Here is a 15,195-nt window from a genome sequence, read left to right as displayed (position 1 = left end):
GCTTACAATTCTGCAGCCTTATGACACCTTCCGGCCACGGATCCTCCCGCCCACCGTCGCGTTCCCCTACTCCTCGCCGCGAAGGCCTCGTAACCCCACTGCAGTAAAACCAGAGTCTTCCCGGACCTTCAGCCAGCTCGCTACGCTTCCCGTTAACAAAGCCCTGACTCTCCTCCATCGCCCAGTAGGGGCATCCCACCCCAACCAGCTCGGCTGTCCGGGTGCAGGGCTGCCCGATAGGTCACGGGACGTGGCAGAAGAGCCGCGGATGTGCACATCACGATGAGACGAAGCGTCGTTTTCTCCCTGAGGTTCCAACCGTTCCTCGGAGGTCATTTTGCTTTGTGTTGTTCCTGCCCTGCCTCTCAAACGCCCTGAAGCATGTGAATAATCCATTGGTCGGAACGGGGCTGTTCCCTGCGAGTAAGGGAGGGTGAATCAGACTCTTCGCTCCCCTCTAGCCTTTTCCACCCAAGGAGTTCAGCACTCTTTCGAGACCCGGATTGACTTCAGCTCTCACTAGCTCCCGGTGTGGTAGGAAAAGACAACCACCCCCATGAGATAGATGGGGAAACTGAGTCACGGGGTGGTGCAGTGACTTACCCCAGATCATGTGCTGAGTCAGTGGACGGACCCAGGATTCCCAGCTGCCTGCTTTGCTACACCCTGCTTCCTTCCATCTCGCATTCAGGGTACGTGGCCCCATCAGGCTGCTGATTGCTTATGGCTGTTGAGCTGCAGGAGGGCTACGCATGTGAGTTGGGCACAGGGAGGCGGCTCTCTAGGACTCCTTGAGTTCCCAAGGGCGTGGAGGAGTGAGAAGCCTTGCGACAGCGGCAGTGAACAGGACAGTATAACAGAGGGATCCCAGCATGCATAGGGCTATGCCAGCTATATGCCTAGCCCAGCCCAGCAGCTGCTACAATAGCAAAAGCCTCACCACCCCAGGACACCTCACTGGGTGTGTATGATGCCGCCTTGCCCATGCAGAGGGCAGGGGTGTGGGAGCCAGGAGGAATGACGCAGGCAATCGTCCTGTGTGCCTGCATGCATGTTCTCCCCTGGCACCCTCTGGCTCTGGCAAACAATACGAATCAAGAGCCTCAGCTGAGCTCGGCGGACCAAAGCAAGGATGCACTGGTTGTCTACGCCAGTGGTAAAGGCTTGGCACCTGCCCCCTGCGCTGGGGTGAATTTCACCCCCGATGAAAGGATAAGAGCCCCCCCTGCCCCCAGTCAAAGTCAAAAGAGCTGTGGCATAAATGCAGGGCCCAGCCTTTCCAGACCACGCCTCCCTGCCAGCACCTGTGACCCCCCCCCGAGCCATCCAGCCCGCAAAAGCAGAGCACAGCAAGCAGCCCCTGGGTGGCTGCTCCCATGTCGGCCTGACGGCCTCTCGGAGCTGGATAAGGATCCAGCCATATCCAAGTCCAAATGAGGGATGCCACCACTTGCAGAGCCAGCGCTCCCGGCCCTGCTGCATCAATGAGTTTTCTCAGTTGCTCCTCCTCTCTCTTGCGTCTCCAATCGATCCGTGTTCCTGCCTCTCTTGAACCCGAGTCCATCCCAGCAGGGAGGAGACTCTGGGGCTGGCTGTAGGGGGTCCCACTGCATTGCAGACAAAATTACCATGGCAACACTCGCCAGGAAGATGCTGCACAGAAGCAGAGTCAAGCTGAAAGGGAAGGGGGTGGGGGGAGATGAAATCAACTCCAGGCTTGTTTGGGGTGTCCTCTCCCATCTCCCTCTCGGGCCCCGCTGCAGACACTGGCTTGCACTCCCCTCCTCCTTTAAGAGTTTACCGGGGAGAACTGGCTCTACATTTGCTTCATCTCAAAATAAAATAAAACTGTCATCCAGGAAACAAGATTCCCCCATATTCAGAGCTGGCAGGGGACCCAGGTTTGATAACAGTCCCCTTCTCCAGCCTTGCAAAATTCCTCTGACAGCTGGCCAGCCCAGGTATAAAAATCTCTTCACCTACCCTTTGCCTTGGTGACAGTGGAAAATTGAATGGTGTTTGACTTGCCCATCAAAAGGAGTTACTAGCCCCGGGCAAGTAGAATTTTGCAAGGTATCGGGCTCCGGAACCTATGTCTGTGTCTGTTTATTTACGAGCTGGATCTGAACCTTTGCTGAGACTGGGAAATGTTCCCCCATGTTTTGGTGTCTTTGCTCTTCTGCATGCTTGGGGTTCAGGTGCTAGACTGGAGCAGTTTGGATCAGGGCTTTCAGTTCAGCCCTATATACTTACCATTTGCAAAGTTTAGACCTGGATTTTGGACAGGATTTCAGACACCCCTCCAGCTCCAGCAATTTGGTTTGGATCCAGCTCAGCTTTTGCCCAACGCCAAAGTTCCTGGGAGTTTAGTGCAGCATCTGAACCAAATTGGGGACTTTTAGAAGGTCCGCATAAAACTCCAGGTGGTTGGGAAAAGCCCTCGACTGTAAGTGGGTTCAACCCAGCAGCCATGGGGCCTTGGACAATTGCCCTGCTGGCTAACCCCGAATGCTGGCCCTGGCTTTTATATGCAGAAAACCAGGTGCTGGGCTCACGTTTGCTCACACAGCGACCCCTTTCTCAGTGAAGAGGCGAGTGAGTACATGAAAATCAGCCTGGATGGCTTTTGTTTTTGTTTTTGTTTTGGGCAAAGGTTGCATAAATCCCAGTGAATAATTTATCAAAGGGCCAAGAGCAGCGGGCTGGGAGATGGGCATCAGAATCTTGTGGTGGAGTTCTCGCCGTGTGGACTGCTTTGATTCTTTTATCTGCTATAAAGTGCCCCCCTCCCTTGGGGTCTGTAGGGCAGAGAGCATTTCCCATTGGACAGAGCAGCCACCCCCACTCCCTCTCCCCTCCAGAGAAGGAAAAGGTCAGTTGTAAAGGGCAGGTAAACAGCAGATCTGAAGCATCTCAGCTTGAGCGTGATATTTCAGGGGAGCATTATCCATCATGTAACTTTCAGAGATCTACAGCTCCCCTGCTGGGGAAGGGACAGGCAGGTGGGAGCCAGCCTTTGCCCATCTCACTCCTTGGCAACATTACCTGCTGTGTTCCACCAGCCAGCCGAGTGACTGGGTGCTCCTGGGAGTGAATTCCATCTCCTGCTTGCTATTTAAGAACCCGGGCAGTGCCAGGCTGCATCAGACCTGGGCCCCATGGCTCTGATTGCCCAGTACCAGCTGCTTTAGAGGAATCAAAGAAACGTAGGTCTGGAACAGACCCTGAGAAGTCATCTAGTCAAGCCCCCTGCGCTGAGGCAGGACCGAGTATTATCTCGCCCACCTCTGACAGGTGCTTGTCTAACCTGTTCTTAAAAACCTCCAGAGAGGGAGATTCCACAACCTCCCTAGGGAATTTGTTCCAGCTCTTAACTACCGTGACAGTTGGGAAGTTTTTCCTAATGTCCAACCTAAACCGCCCTGGCTGCAATTTAAACCTATTGCTTCTGGTCCTATCCTCAGAGGTTAAGGAGGACAATTTATCACTTTTCTCTTTAGAGCAACCTTTTCCCTACTTGAAGACTATTATCATGTGTGTCTCCTCCTCCCCACCCCGTCTTCTCTTCTCCGGACTAAAAGACCCAATCTTTCCTCACAGGTCATGTTTTCTAGACCTTTCATCATTTTTGTTGCTCTCCTCTGGACTTTCTCCAGTTTGTCCCCATCGTTCCCAAAGTGTGGGGCCCAGTGCTGCTGGCCGAGGCCTTTGCAGTGCTGAGGAGAGTGGAAGAATTACTTCTCGCATCTTGCTTACCACACGACTCCTAATACAAGGCACAAGAAGCCTCGAGTGGATAATTCCGTGCTAATCTGCCCCGAGGAGAAGCTCCTTTCCAAGGCCCATCAGGCAGAGATTGGCCCATGTCCCCAAGCAGGATGTTCACATCCCTTCCAAACAACTTGCTTTTACCCCTCAAATGTACCTGTGGATACTCTCGCTAGCCATGGAAACACCCGTCCTTTTGTTTAATCCTGCTGAGCCCCTGGTCCTCAGTTATTTGACTCTTTGAGTTTTTACACTGTGCTCATCTCCATGGCATCCGAGTGCCCTAGGCTCTGCAGTGCAGCGAGAGAGGGGACGAGCATCTGCTGTGTGTGGTTGATTTGTTCGTTGCTTCCTTCCTAGGGGGAAATTGCATGTGGGTTTAGTTGTTTTTTTTTTAAAATGACAATTGTTATTTGTTTGCTGGGAGGAGCAAAGGCAGGTTGCATTAGGAGCAGAAGGTGGCGAGATCTGAGGTGGTTCCTGGTTGCTGGGGGAGTGCCTTCCAGTCCGGGAGGAGCCCCCGAGGAAGTTTGGTCTCCTGCAAAAATGAGCGTTACCATTTTGCCATGCAGTTCCCTTGGACCGGCAGAGCAGAGCTGCATCACAGTCGCACCTCCAGGCCCCAGCCAGGGACAGGGGCCTAGGCGCTGTACAAACGCCATCCCTGCTGCAAAGAGCCATCTGCCTCTTTTTGTATCAGAGCTCAAAGTACTTGGCAATCAGTTAACCCTAAACCTCACCTCAGAGGGGGCTATGGTCCTCCTCACTTTAGAGATGAGGAAACCGAGGGGGTAGTGACTTGCTCGAGGTCGATGAGAGAGCTGCAGCTAGAACCCAGGAATTCTGTCTTGCTGTGCTCCTGCTCTAACCACTAGACACAACATCCCTCAAGATGCCACCTGGGGTGCCTGTCCCAGTAGGGTGGTGTCATGTTGCATGCCCATGTACCATCAACCCCTGAAGGACGAGGATGGGGGTGCAGGGAGCATTGTGCTGATTGCTCTCTGACATCTTGCTGTCCGGGAGGGGGAGTTTCTTTAGTTCCCAGCCCACGATTCCCCAGCCCGGCTTATCTGCGTGTTTGCTTCCAGATGGCGGCCCAAAGAAACTGCGCAGTACCATCCGGCGGAGCACGGAAACCGGCATCGCGGTGGAGATGAGGAACAGGGTTACCCGGCAGGGCAGCCGGGAATCGACCGACGGCAGCACCAACAGTAACAGCTCCGACGGCACGTAAGGCCCAGGGCGCGGGGTGACCGGCCCTGTACTGCCTGGGACCGGAGGGGCGGGGAGCAGGGCGCCATCCGAGCACCCAGACTGATCCAGCGAGGCACAGAAGCCCTGCTCCAGTTCTCCTTTCGGAGGCGGCACTCAGGCTGTCCCAGTGGGTTGGAGGAAGCATGTACTGCCCCGAGGCCGCTCTCCTCACAGAGGGGGAGGATGCTGGCGGCTCTGCTGTTCTCCCACGGGGCACAGCTTCAGAGCAGGGCTAACGTCAGCTCTTCTGGTGCCCCAAATCAGACCGAGCCCCTGGGCCCCCAGGCGGTGTGCAGAGCCAGAGCTCTCGGTCCCGGCTGTCATCTGTGCCTATCAGCATCAAGCCAATGCTCTCCTACAGAGCCTCACGACCCCCTGGGGTGATGATTGCCCAGCTTTCAAGCACCCCAGATCCCTGGGCACAGAGCATCAGATCTGTCTGGAGGTTCCTCGTGCTGAGTTCACAGGGTTCTGTAGAAATCGGAGGTAGTGATGGTCCATTGGGGGCTGTCTCCTCCAGGGCAGGGTTGTTCCCTGTAGAGTCTTCTGTGCTTTGTCCAGCCGCGTTTCTAATCCATACGCGGTGGGTATCCTACCAGTGCCCTGGGAGGGTCCGTTCCGCAGCTGATGCCACTGTCAGCAAATGGTAAGGGAGGTTTGGTTAATTCATGTTCGCTCCATGCTTTGAGATCCTCATGCAAGGCACATTATCTCTGCGCAAAGAACTATCAGCTGGGAAATCCAGTGCTACCCGGGGACTTGTCTCACCCATACTGTCCCATCCCCTCTCTCCCCCCCAACCTTTATCTCAGATTCATTTTCCCCATGACCCGGCTGGGAGCCGAGAGCCAGTTCAGTGACTTTTTAGACGGGCTCGGGCCGGCGCAGATAGTTGGCCGGCAGACACTGGCGACGCCTCCGATGGGTGAGTGCTCACAGCTGGAGCGGGTGGCCCAGCCCAAGGGAAGAGGGGAAGTTGTTACACTGGATTAGGCTCCAAGCCCTGTGCCTGGCCCGTGTCTCCTCGCGGATGGAGTTGAACAGCCAGATCTCACTGTAGGACTGCCGGTGACTGGCACCAAGGTCAGGATCAGGCCCTGACCCTGCCTCCCACGGGGTTAAGGGAAGTGGGTGTCTGTGACCTGCCTGGTGGGAGTTGGGCTGGAGTCGGGGGGCTGATGCATGCTTTCTCAGTGAAGAGGCGAGTGAGCACATGAAAATAAGCGGGGATTGCTCTCCAGGGCCTGAAGCGAGACCATTTTAACGTCACAGCTGTGCCCCAGCCCGAAGGAGGGACCCAGCCCAAAACAACAGACGGGGAGGCCCGATGGGGTTCGTTTCTCTCACTGGGTCAGGCTGGGACCGAAGGGGGCTAGGAATCAAAATCCCAGTTTTATAATCTGCCTCGAGATCAGCCATTGCCAGGGTCACTGACAAACCAGCAGCAGTGCAGGAAGGGCAGGGAGGTGTCTGGGCTAGAACACAGGTGCCATAGGAGCAGACAGGTGGCCCCTTTGGAAGAGGGGAAGAGAGTGCCGATTTCGGGTATACTTGTGGCAATGCCCAGATACTGCAGACGGACCCATCCTACCCCAGTGAAGTGTTCCATAGCTGGGATTTCTCTTGAGATGTTAAGCTGGGAGGAGCACGGTGCTAGGACAACGATTGCAACTGCAAATGAGGTGAATACCGGCCTTATTCTGTATAAAAGAAAATGATCCTTTCACCTTGAGTGAAGCGGGTCCTTTTCTCTGTAAGCCCCTGGCTTAAGTTCCATACTGCCTTTGAGTCCTAAGGATCCCATAGCCTATATGCAGCAGCCCCGCAATGCGGCCACCTCTGCGGGGGAGGGCAAAGAGGGCAGAAAACATTCTTCAGAACAGTGGTGGGGTGATTTTTGAGGAAGGGCAGTAGAACAAAACTCCTTCATCAGGTTCAGCAGATCTTTTATGTGCGCACAGAACAGACAGGCCTTTGATTTAATTGGAAAGAACAAGGGTAGGCGGGGTGCGTGTGTGTAGAATTTCACATTTTCACTCCCCCCTACCCGTTTTCTTTTAAATCAAAATTCAAAATTTCCATTCAAGATTTTTGCCCCAGATTTTGCATGTTCAAAATGCAGCTGGTGGAAATGTTCTAAAGACCAGTAGTTGGCATGGTGCCTGTTTTCCACCTTAGCAGGATGAAGGGTCGAGCTGAGCCGGGTGGGGTGGGGAGGAAGAGGTGTTTCATGCCTAATGTTTGGAAGGTGAAACCCTCCTCTCCCTGGTAAAAAAAACACCATGAACAAATTGACCCTGACCCTGATTCTGCTTTCGCTGAGCCTGGTGTAAATCAGAAGTAACCCCTTTAAAGTCAATTGAGTGTCACTGGTGGGAGGGAGATCCGAATCAGACCGGCTGCGTTTAAAGTATTTTCCTGGTTTTTCTATAGCAAGTTTGGGGCCGGAGGGAGAAAGGAGGCATTTTTCTTTTCCTTAAGGCCATTCATGTGGGCTAGGTCGGTGTTTCTCAATGACCACTGCGTGGACCCGTGCAGGTCCCTAAGATCTCCCTGACACAGTTTAGGAAGGCAGCAAGCTGGACCCTGGTATCGAAGAGGTTGAGAAACACTGGGATAGGTGACACCCCCAAACCATAACTTCCTCTCCACCCTGGGATTTTTCAAGAGGTGAGACCATGCCTGGCTCTCAGCTCATTCTCTGTCCTCATCATCCCATTCCTTATGGTGTCCCCTGCTCCGAGTCTGACGCGTTTCTGAAATGCAAAGTGTGTCTGAGAATTTCCAAGTTCATCTTGTTTCTCTTAAACTCCGGCGTGACACCAACAGCCCCTCCGTCCCCTTGCGCCGCCCCCCGCTCCCTCCCCTGGGCCGCACCGGTGCGACGGGTGCAGGCCGTAGGCCTGTCACACACCGGTGGAGCGGCGGGGACCTACCTCCGTGCACATCCCAAGGGCTGTACCTGCTGGGGCTGCTGCGGATGTCGTAAGTGGGAGACCGAATCCGTGTCGTGAGCTTAAAACAACAAAAAAAGTTCATTTTCTTTTGTTTTCCTTCTGGTTTCTTTCTTTCTTTCTTTCTTTCTTTCTCCATGGTGGTTTCTGTTGTTCATGTCGTTCTGGGCTTTGCCAGCCGAGTTGCCACATCCTCACACCACCAAGCTGAGAAATCGCATCGTCTTTGCTTTCCCTTTTTCTTTAACAAACCCACCTGTTCCCCCCTGCATCCACTGTGATGGTATTTCATTTTTCTCCTTTGGCGCCTAATGCTTGAGAACATGCTTTCCTCAGCTGCCCTCTGCTGGCCAGCATTTTAGAAGAGGGTGGGGGAGAGGTATCTGGGTGGAGAACTTACTAACTCACTTACTGACAGAGGGAAGATTCAGGGTTTGTAAACAGGGGGCTGGGGCTATCCCTGGAGATGCTACTGTAAAGTGTATGACATGGAATCGGGGGCATGCCAAGGGCCCGTCAGAAATACCTTTGAACCCGGCCCAAAAGGACACGGACCATCTCTAGGGTTGCTTTCATGGGACTCAAAAAGGGCTGGAGGAACTGCATTATAGGCAGGGAAATTGCCCACCCCACATCTGAAGGGAACTAGTTGCTGGGTACTCAGCCAGGCTTGGGCCCACAAGGACACGCAGTGTACTGAAGGTAGAATGGAGATGAGACCCATGCTCTCTCCACCTCCTCAACTTCTTGGGGCAGCCCCAGAACGTACATGCCATGCCGAGGAACTCCCCTTCCCAAGGCACGGCTCTGGTTAATCTTAGCATATTCACCCTCTGGCAAGGGGAAAGCTCCCAAAGGGCTGATTCTGGGTTCAGAGAGGGCGTATCTCAAAATGGCCTGGCGGATACAAAAGTACATGGACAACTAATTGAGTTGTCGGAAAAGCAGGAGGAACAAGCTCTCTCTCAAACCAGGGGAGCCTCATTTTTAAAATGCTACAGCTGGATTTCCAGAGGGTACAACTCACCTGAAGTTGTGGACGCTTAGAAATTCCGCAGAGCCAGCCATTGATGTCTCACAAAGTTGTCCCAGTACCCTGACAGCATGCTCAGACTGGCACTCAGGTGCATGAAGCCCATTGCATGTCGCTCTTCTCTGAATTATCTCCCCTGTTTCTATGTTGTTCTGGTAACAAGATGCCCAGAATCGAGTTCCGGGTCCTAGACATGTTCCCATCAAAGCTCCCTTGAGGAAGGGATTAGATGGCTCTCCTGTGATGTCCTGTCATCTCGTCAGCTCCACGTTCTTGTTGCTTTCATTTTGCTGTCCCCGCCACCCCCTGTTGCAGCTGTTTCAAGATACTGGGTGCTCTGGGACTTGCTCTGCAGTGCACCTGGTGCTTTAGAACAGGGTCCTCAGAGCAAGGGAGCAGAGGACAGTGGAAGCCCCAGGCCAGTACGCAGGCGAGTAAGGGAACGACATGGATGCTAACTGGGAGGGCGGCCATTTGTCCCCGACACAGGATGGGACCCCTGAGTCTCACCTCTCCCCTTCTGTCCTAGGTGATGTCCACATTGGGATGATCGATAGGAGTGGGCAGCTGGAGGTGGAGGTGATCCAGGCCAGGGGCCTCACCCCAAAGCTGGGTTCCAAGTCCATCCCTGGTAGGTATCTGTGCCAACAAGCCTTAAGGAAGAGCCAGTGGAATCCACAAGCTTTGGGAAGGTGTGCGGTGAGGGTGGGGTGGTATGGAAAGGAGTTCATGCCTCTATTTTGCTCTTGATAGTGTTGCTTTATGATACACCCCAATAACAGGCAGATGCCCCCCCCCACCCCTTGGGGCTCCCCCTCCAGTCATGTTATGGTTAGTTCCTTGGGTCTGGCTCTGCCTGGAGTGGGCAGCAGCGGGTCTGGCTGGCTGAGTGCACTGGCGTTTCACCACTGCAGAGCCAGGCATTAACACAAATAACCCCCATGACCGGGGGCAGTTAAGGTTGTTTGACAACCCACACACCTAACACAAAACCTATCCAACAAGGAAGTGAAAAATCAAAGCTACCAGCACAGCACAGCCCCTCTCCTCCATGAGAATGCATCACAATACAGCAGGATGTCAATAATTCAGCACCCCTTCCCGAAATTCCTGGTGCCCATTCCCCCCTGCCCCACCAAACAGACCAGACGTCCCTCACCCATCCCTTCTGCATAGCTCTGGGAAACTACAAAACACACACACAGGGCTTGGGGAGGGGGTCTCGGCAGGCCAGCATCCTTGCGGGAGGCAGAGCTCTGGTTGAGGTGTGTTCCTGGCAGTGCTTGCCTTGGTTTCTCCCGCTGCAGATGAGGCCCAGTGCCTAGGTGGTTCTGCTGAGGATCATCACAGCCGGTTTGCATCTGTGCTTCTCTCTCTTTTTCAATGCAGCGACTTATGTAAAAGTTTATCTGCTGGAGAATGGGACCTGCCTGGCCAAGAAGAAGACCAAGATGGCCAAGAAGACCTGGGACCCATTCTACCAGCAGGCGCTGCTCTTTGACGAGGGCCCACAGGGCAGAGTTTTGCAGGTGAAGTAATCCTTTTTCAAGGGGAGGTGGGCAAAGACCACTTCTTAAAGGGAAAGTTGGACATCTTTGAGGAAATGCCCCCAGCAGCAGATGCCAGATCCCCCCTATTCATTGGCTGTAAAAAGACCCAGTCAAACATCTGGTCTTTGACTGGGGGAGCAGATCCATGAACGCTTCATTTGAGGGAAAGGGGAGGGAACTGGGAGTCTAGATTCCTGGGTTCCATCCCAACTCTGCCCCTCACTTCCTCCCTGACCATGGGAAGTCCCTTCCCCTTTCTGTGTCACTCCTTGGCACCAAGGGGCAATAGTTCCTGCCGTATCATGCAGGGGCATGGTCATCTCTCATATGCTCATTCATAGAGGTTTGTAAAGTGCTTTAAGATCCTGGGATGGAAGGGACTTTTGACCTTTCCCTCGATCAAGTTGCTCATGGGTACACACATGGCATCATTTACCTTAGTGCCCACACCTTATCGGTGGCCAGGATGGCTGTGCGCTGAGGTGCGACATCAGCATCCAACTGGGTGACCATTAGGCTGAGTGAGGGAGAGCTCAAATGTTGAAGATGCTGAGATCCTGTGGGTCCCATTGGAATTGCAGCTATCCAGCGCTTCAGAGAGGCAGGTCTTGAACTGTATATGTTCATATTATGGAAGTGCCTCATCCAAGGGCAGGACCTGTACAGACCGGGCGCCATACAGACACTAAGAGATGTTCCTCGCTCAGAAATGGCAGGCAGCACCTTGCAGCCAAGATCTCATATCATTTTACAATCATTTCTCAGTGGGGTAACATCTTCACAACATCCCTGTGACATTAAGGTTATAATGCCCCATTTTGCAGTTCGGTAACTTGAGGCAGAGAGAGGCTGAGAGACTTGGTCATGGCTGCACAATACAAGGAATCAGTGTCAGAGATGGGAATATAGCACCCCCATTGTCTTGATTTTGAAATTCATTGCTCATGCCCTTAGCTCAGATCCCCCCTTATTTCTGGTGTGACACACCTGGCTTCCCCCAGGTAAGTGCTGGGGGACGGGAGAAGAGTCCCAAGGTTTATATGATGCACGGAGCCCCGTCTGGGACAGGTTCAGTTTAGCTAATGAGGGTTCTTCCCTGTAGGTGATCGTCTGGGGAGATTATGGCCGCATGGACCACAAGTGCTTCATGGGAATGGCACAGATTGTCCTGGAAGAACTGGATCTCTCCAACATGGTCACAGGCTGGTACAAACTCTTCCCCACTTCCTCGTTGGCGGACTCCACCATCGGCCCTCTGACGCGTCGCCTCTCCCAGTCCTCTCTAGAGAGCTCCACAAGTCCTTCTTGCCCCTAAGGGGCAGGGCTCAGGGCGGGGGTGGGAGGGAGGGAAGGAAACAAGCTGGCCTACCAAAACGTTTGGTGGTACGGCTGTAAATATTCTGTGTCTGGTTTTGTTTTGGTTTTTTCCCTCCCTGAAACAAGCTGCTCTTGACATGTTCCTCGCCAGCTGCAATGTTCCACCGCGCAGGCAGGGGACTTTAAACGAGAGGGGAAGGGGGCAGGAAGGAGAAACAAGAACAAACTTGTGACACAGAACAAGGGACGTGACTGACTGACAACTGATCCCAAGACTGTTACCGCATCTCATCGAGTCATATTCGGAAAGCAGTCAAACTGTGGACCATATTTCTCATCTGAACAGCTGGCGGGAGCGTCTTGGATCTGATTCATTCAATCCCACTGCAAGTAGCATGTTAACTCTATTTTGTTTTGCCTCCGTTCTGTTTTCCTGATCATTGAGGGAAAAATAGCTTTTTTTAAAACAAAGAAAAATGAATATATTTAGCACTGCTACTTTTTGTAACGGAATGTAGCATCTTATGATATTATGTAGCCTGCCGTGCGCTAATTTAAAACACATTCTCTCTCTCTGCAATATCTAGGAGGGACACTCTCCCTACCGACAGGAACCATCCGCCAGTCACTTGCTGTTTTGGTAGATTCCTAACACAAATCTTGCAAGGTTGAGCAAGCAATCTGTGGATCACTTTTTTTCTTGGTAGCATGTAGCCTGTGACAAGTGACTCTGCCAAAGCAGTAGGGGAAGAAAGAGGTGCATTTGACCTGACTGTTATTTAAGTGTATTATGGTTCTGACTTGATGTTCCACCCCCAAAATGTAATGGACACCATGCCTCATACAACAGTTCCAACTAGGAGGAGGTGATGCAATGGGAAGATTGCAATGATGGTTGAATTGAACTCCTAGTCAGTCTCACCTTTGCTCATTCACCCCCAGGCGAGGTCCAACTTGTAGCTGAAAGGTTTCCATGCTCCATTACTGCATTTCAGGGAGCAAACAGAGGGTTTGTCATAACATATACCGCCCGTAATCAGAAAGAAGGGCTGAATGCACCTTTTTCCAACCCTCGATTCATTGGTATGCTGCAGGGAAACATCTCAGTTGTACTCACTGTGGATCTGGCGTAAGGGTGACGGATAGGTTACACAAAACAAACTAGATGTTTTGAATTTATTACGATGAGTGTTTTTTTGTTTTGTTTTGTTTTTAAAGCAGCATTCTGGTTCCCAAAGAGGACCAGTTCTTGTAGCAAAACCGAGAATTATGGAAGCTTTTTATGAAGGTGCCTAATGAAATTTGCTGAAAATACTCAGGGGAGACACCACTAGAAACTGCGGTTTCTTCATTAAAAATAAATAAAAATTACACGACTGTCCTGAAGGATCAGTTTCCAAAACCAAGAGTGGTCAGACTGGAAAAGGACATGAGATTAATGGGGTATTTCTACCTAGCAGATATCTCTGACCTTCAGTCTTTAATACCAACTAACCAAAATCAAGGTTGAGGGTTTGTTTTTATTAGTATTGATTGGCAAAAAGAGAATTTCACAATGCACAGAGCACAAGGAACATCCTATGGTTCCTCCTGCATTGCTAGCAAGGATGAGCCAACAAGAACTTATTGCCGCAAAGAAACAAAAAAGTAAACCTGAAGGGTAAGAACTTTGCTATGAAACCATCCCCTCCACAAAATGGAAACTGCCAGTCGGCAATGTACTTACTCTTTGGTGGCGGTCTTATGACACACAACCACCATCAAGATTTCAGCAACTTTGTGTCAAGGAATTTCAGCTGCTATAAATGTACATTGAATTTGCAACTTCACCAAACCAAAATATCTTGGGATCGCTGAGTGGGGACCAGACTGGATTCTGCTGACTACAGATGGAGATAGGTCTGTTTGCTCCCCAGTCCCCAGGATCTCATGTTTTTCTTCCAAGGAACCAGAGCCTGGTCTGCTATGGTGGAGGAGTGACTGTTCAGTACAAGCAATATACACTGATTTCCAAGTTCAGACTTAACGGTGGCCCTGCTGGTCCACTGTACGGTTTTACCTTAGAGCCAGAGTGGGTTATTTGAGGAAGCCCATTTTGTGCCCGGCTTATTGGAACTGGAAGAAGGTGATGACATGAATTTAGGTTCCTTCCAGAGCATGATCCTGTTACCTGATGTCCACCTTGGCTGGCTGGACTTGGTTTCTTTGCTCCTGAGTGCTGGATTTTTGAATATGTAGGAGGGCAGGTGTCTGAAGAGGACAAGCTTTCAAGGGAGTGATCTTCTCCTTCAGATGAACATCATCTCTGTTTTTGCTTTGGCCACTCAAGTTTTAGAAGGAAAGAAAAGGACAACCCAGCCTTACTTTGCTGGACAAATTAGCAGGTCTGATTTGAGTTGGAAGTTGAGCTGAGCCCTGAGAGGCCAGCTTGGACAAAGTATGAAAGTTTGGTAGATGTCTTTCTCATTAACTTGGACTGAAGTAAGCAGGTTCTTTCCCTTTCCTCCAACACACATCATGTGGTCTCTAAATATCTGAGTTAGTACCGTAGCTTTACAACCAACCAACCAACCAACCCATTATTTTCAGAACCAATGGAAGGGATATGGCAACTTCAACCCCAACCAACTCTTAGCATAATACTTTGCTGAAGATAAAGTGGGGACATCTGCAGAGACTTTTTCAAGGATAGCACTCTAAGGCCACCTAGAACAAAGACAATTGGGGTTGTATATCCACAACCGTGTACAAATCCTATGGTTTCCAATACGGTCCGCCGCTCTCATGTGAGCAGTAGCTGGAAAAATCTACTCATGTTGATGTGTGGAAAATCCAGTGCCAGAACAAAAGAACTGTAATCTGAAGGACATGCTCAGATTCTCCAGGGAACAACCTGGACACTCCTGAGTGTTTGGTTTTTTTTTATTATTATTATTACTATTATTATTAATAAACATTCTATGCTTTGGACAATAACAATGTAACTAGAATCAGAACAAATTCCACCCCGGATTCCTTTTCAGTATAAACTGGAGTCTTGCTGCTAGGCAGTAACTCCGAAAAGCAAAGCACATGGATTCGAGGGAGTGATTCTTTCTGCTCCCCAAGACGGGTTGGCATGGCAAAGCCACCATGCTGAGGACTTCAGATGGCTGCCGTCGTCCTCTACACAAACTGTAGCCTCATCAAAGCTTTTGTTGCTTCACTCTCAGCGCTGCCTGGCCAGCCCAGCCCACTTGACCCCATTCACATTGGGGGACTTGTAGGGGGACAGGGCAAGTTTTATTTTGGGTTGCAAAAAAAAAAAAAAAGACAA

The 15,195-nt window shown here is 51.5% G+C and overlaps 1 protein-coding gene across 1 annotated transcript in view; it reads left to right on the top strand.

Annotated features, from left to right (window-relative positions):
- Nucleotides 1–11,892, top strand: part of RIMS3 (regulating synaptic membrane exocytosis 3) — a 41,368-nt gene extending 29,476 nt beyond the window's left edge. Inside the window, exons 3-7 of the mRNA XM_048825704.2 lie at nt 4,860–5,001; nt 5,838–5,950; nt 9,542–9,643; nt 10,402–10,541; nt 11,665–11,892. Of these exons, the coding sequence (XP_048681661.1) occupies nt 4,860–5,001; nt 5,838–5,950; nt 9,542–9,643; nt 10,402–10,541; nt 11,665–11,877 (710 nt within the window). The 3' untranslated portion in view covers nt 11,878–11,892. The remainder of the gene's footprint in view (nt 1–4,859; nt 5,002–5,837; nt 5,951–9,541; nt 9,644–10,401; nt 10,542–11,664) is intronic.
- The last annotated feature ends 3,303 nt before the right edge of the window (nt 11,893–15,195 follow it).

The sequence above is a fragment of the Caretta caretta genome, chromosome 19 (genome assembly GCF_965140235.1).
Source record: "Caretta caretta isolate rCarCar2 chromosome 19, rCarCar1.hap1, whole genome shotgun sequence".
Lineage (NCBI taxonomy): Eukaryota > Metazoa > Chordata > Testudines > Cheloniidae > Caretta > Caretta caretta.
Note: the sequence above shows the minus strand (reverse complement) of the source record. Positions and strands in the feature narration are given on the sequence as shown.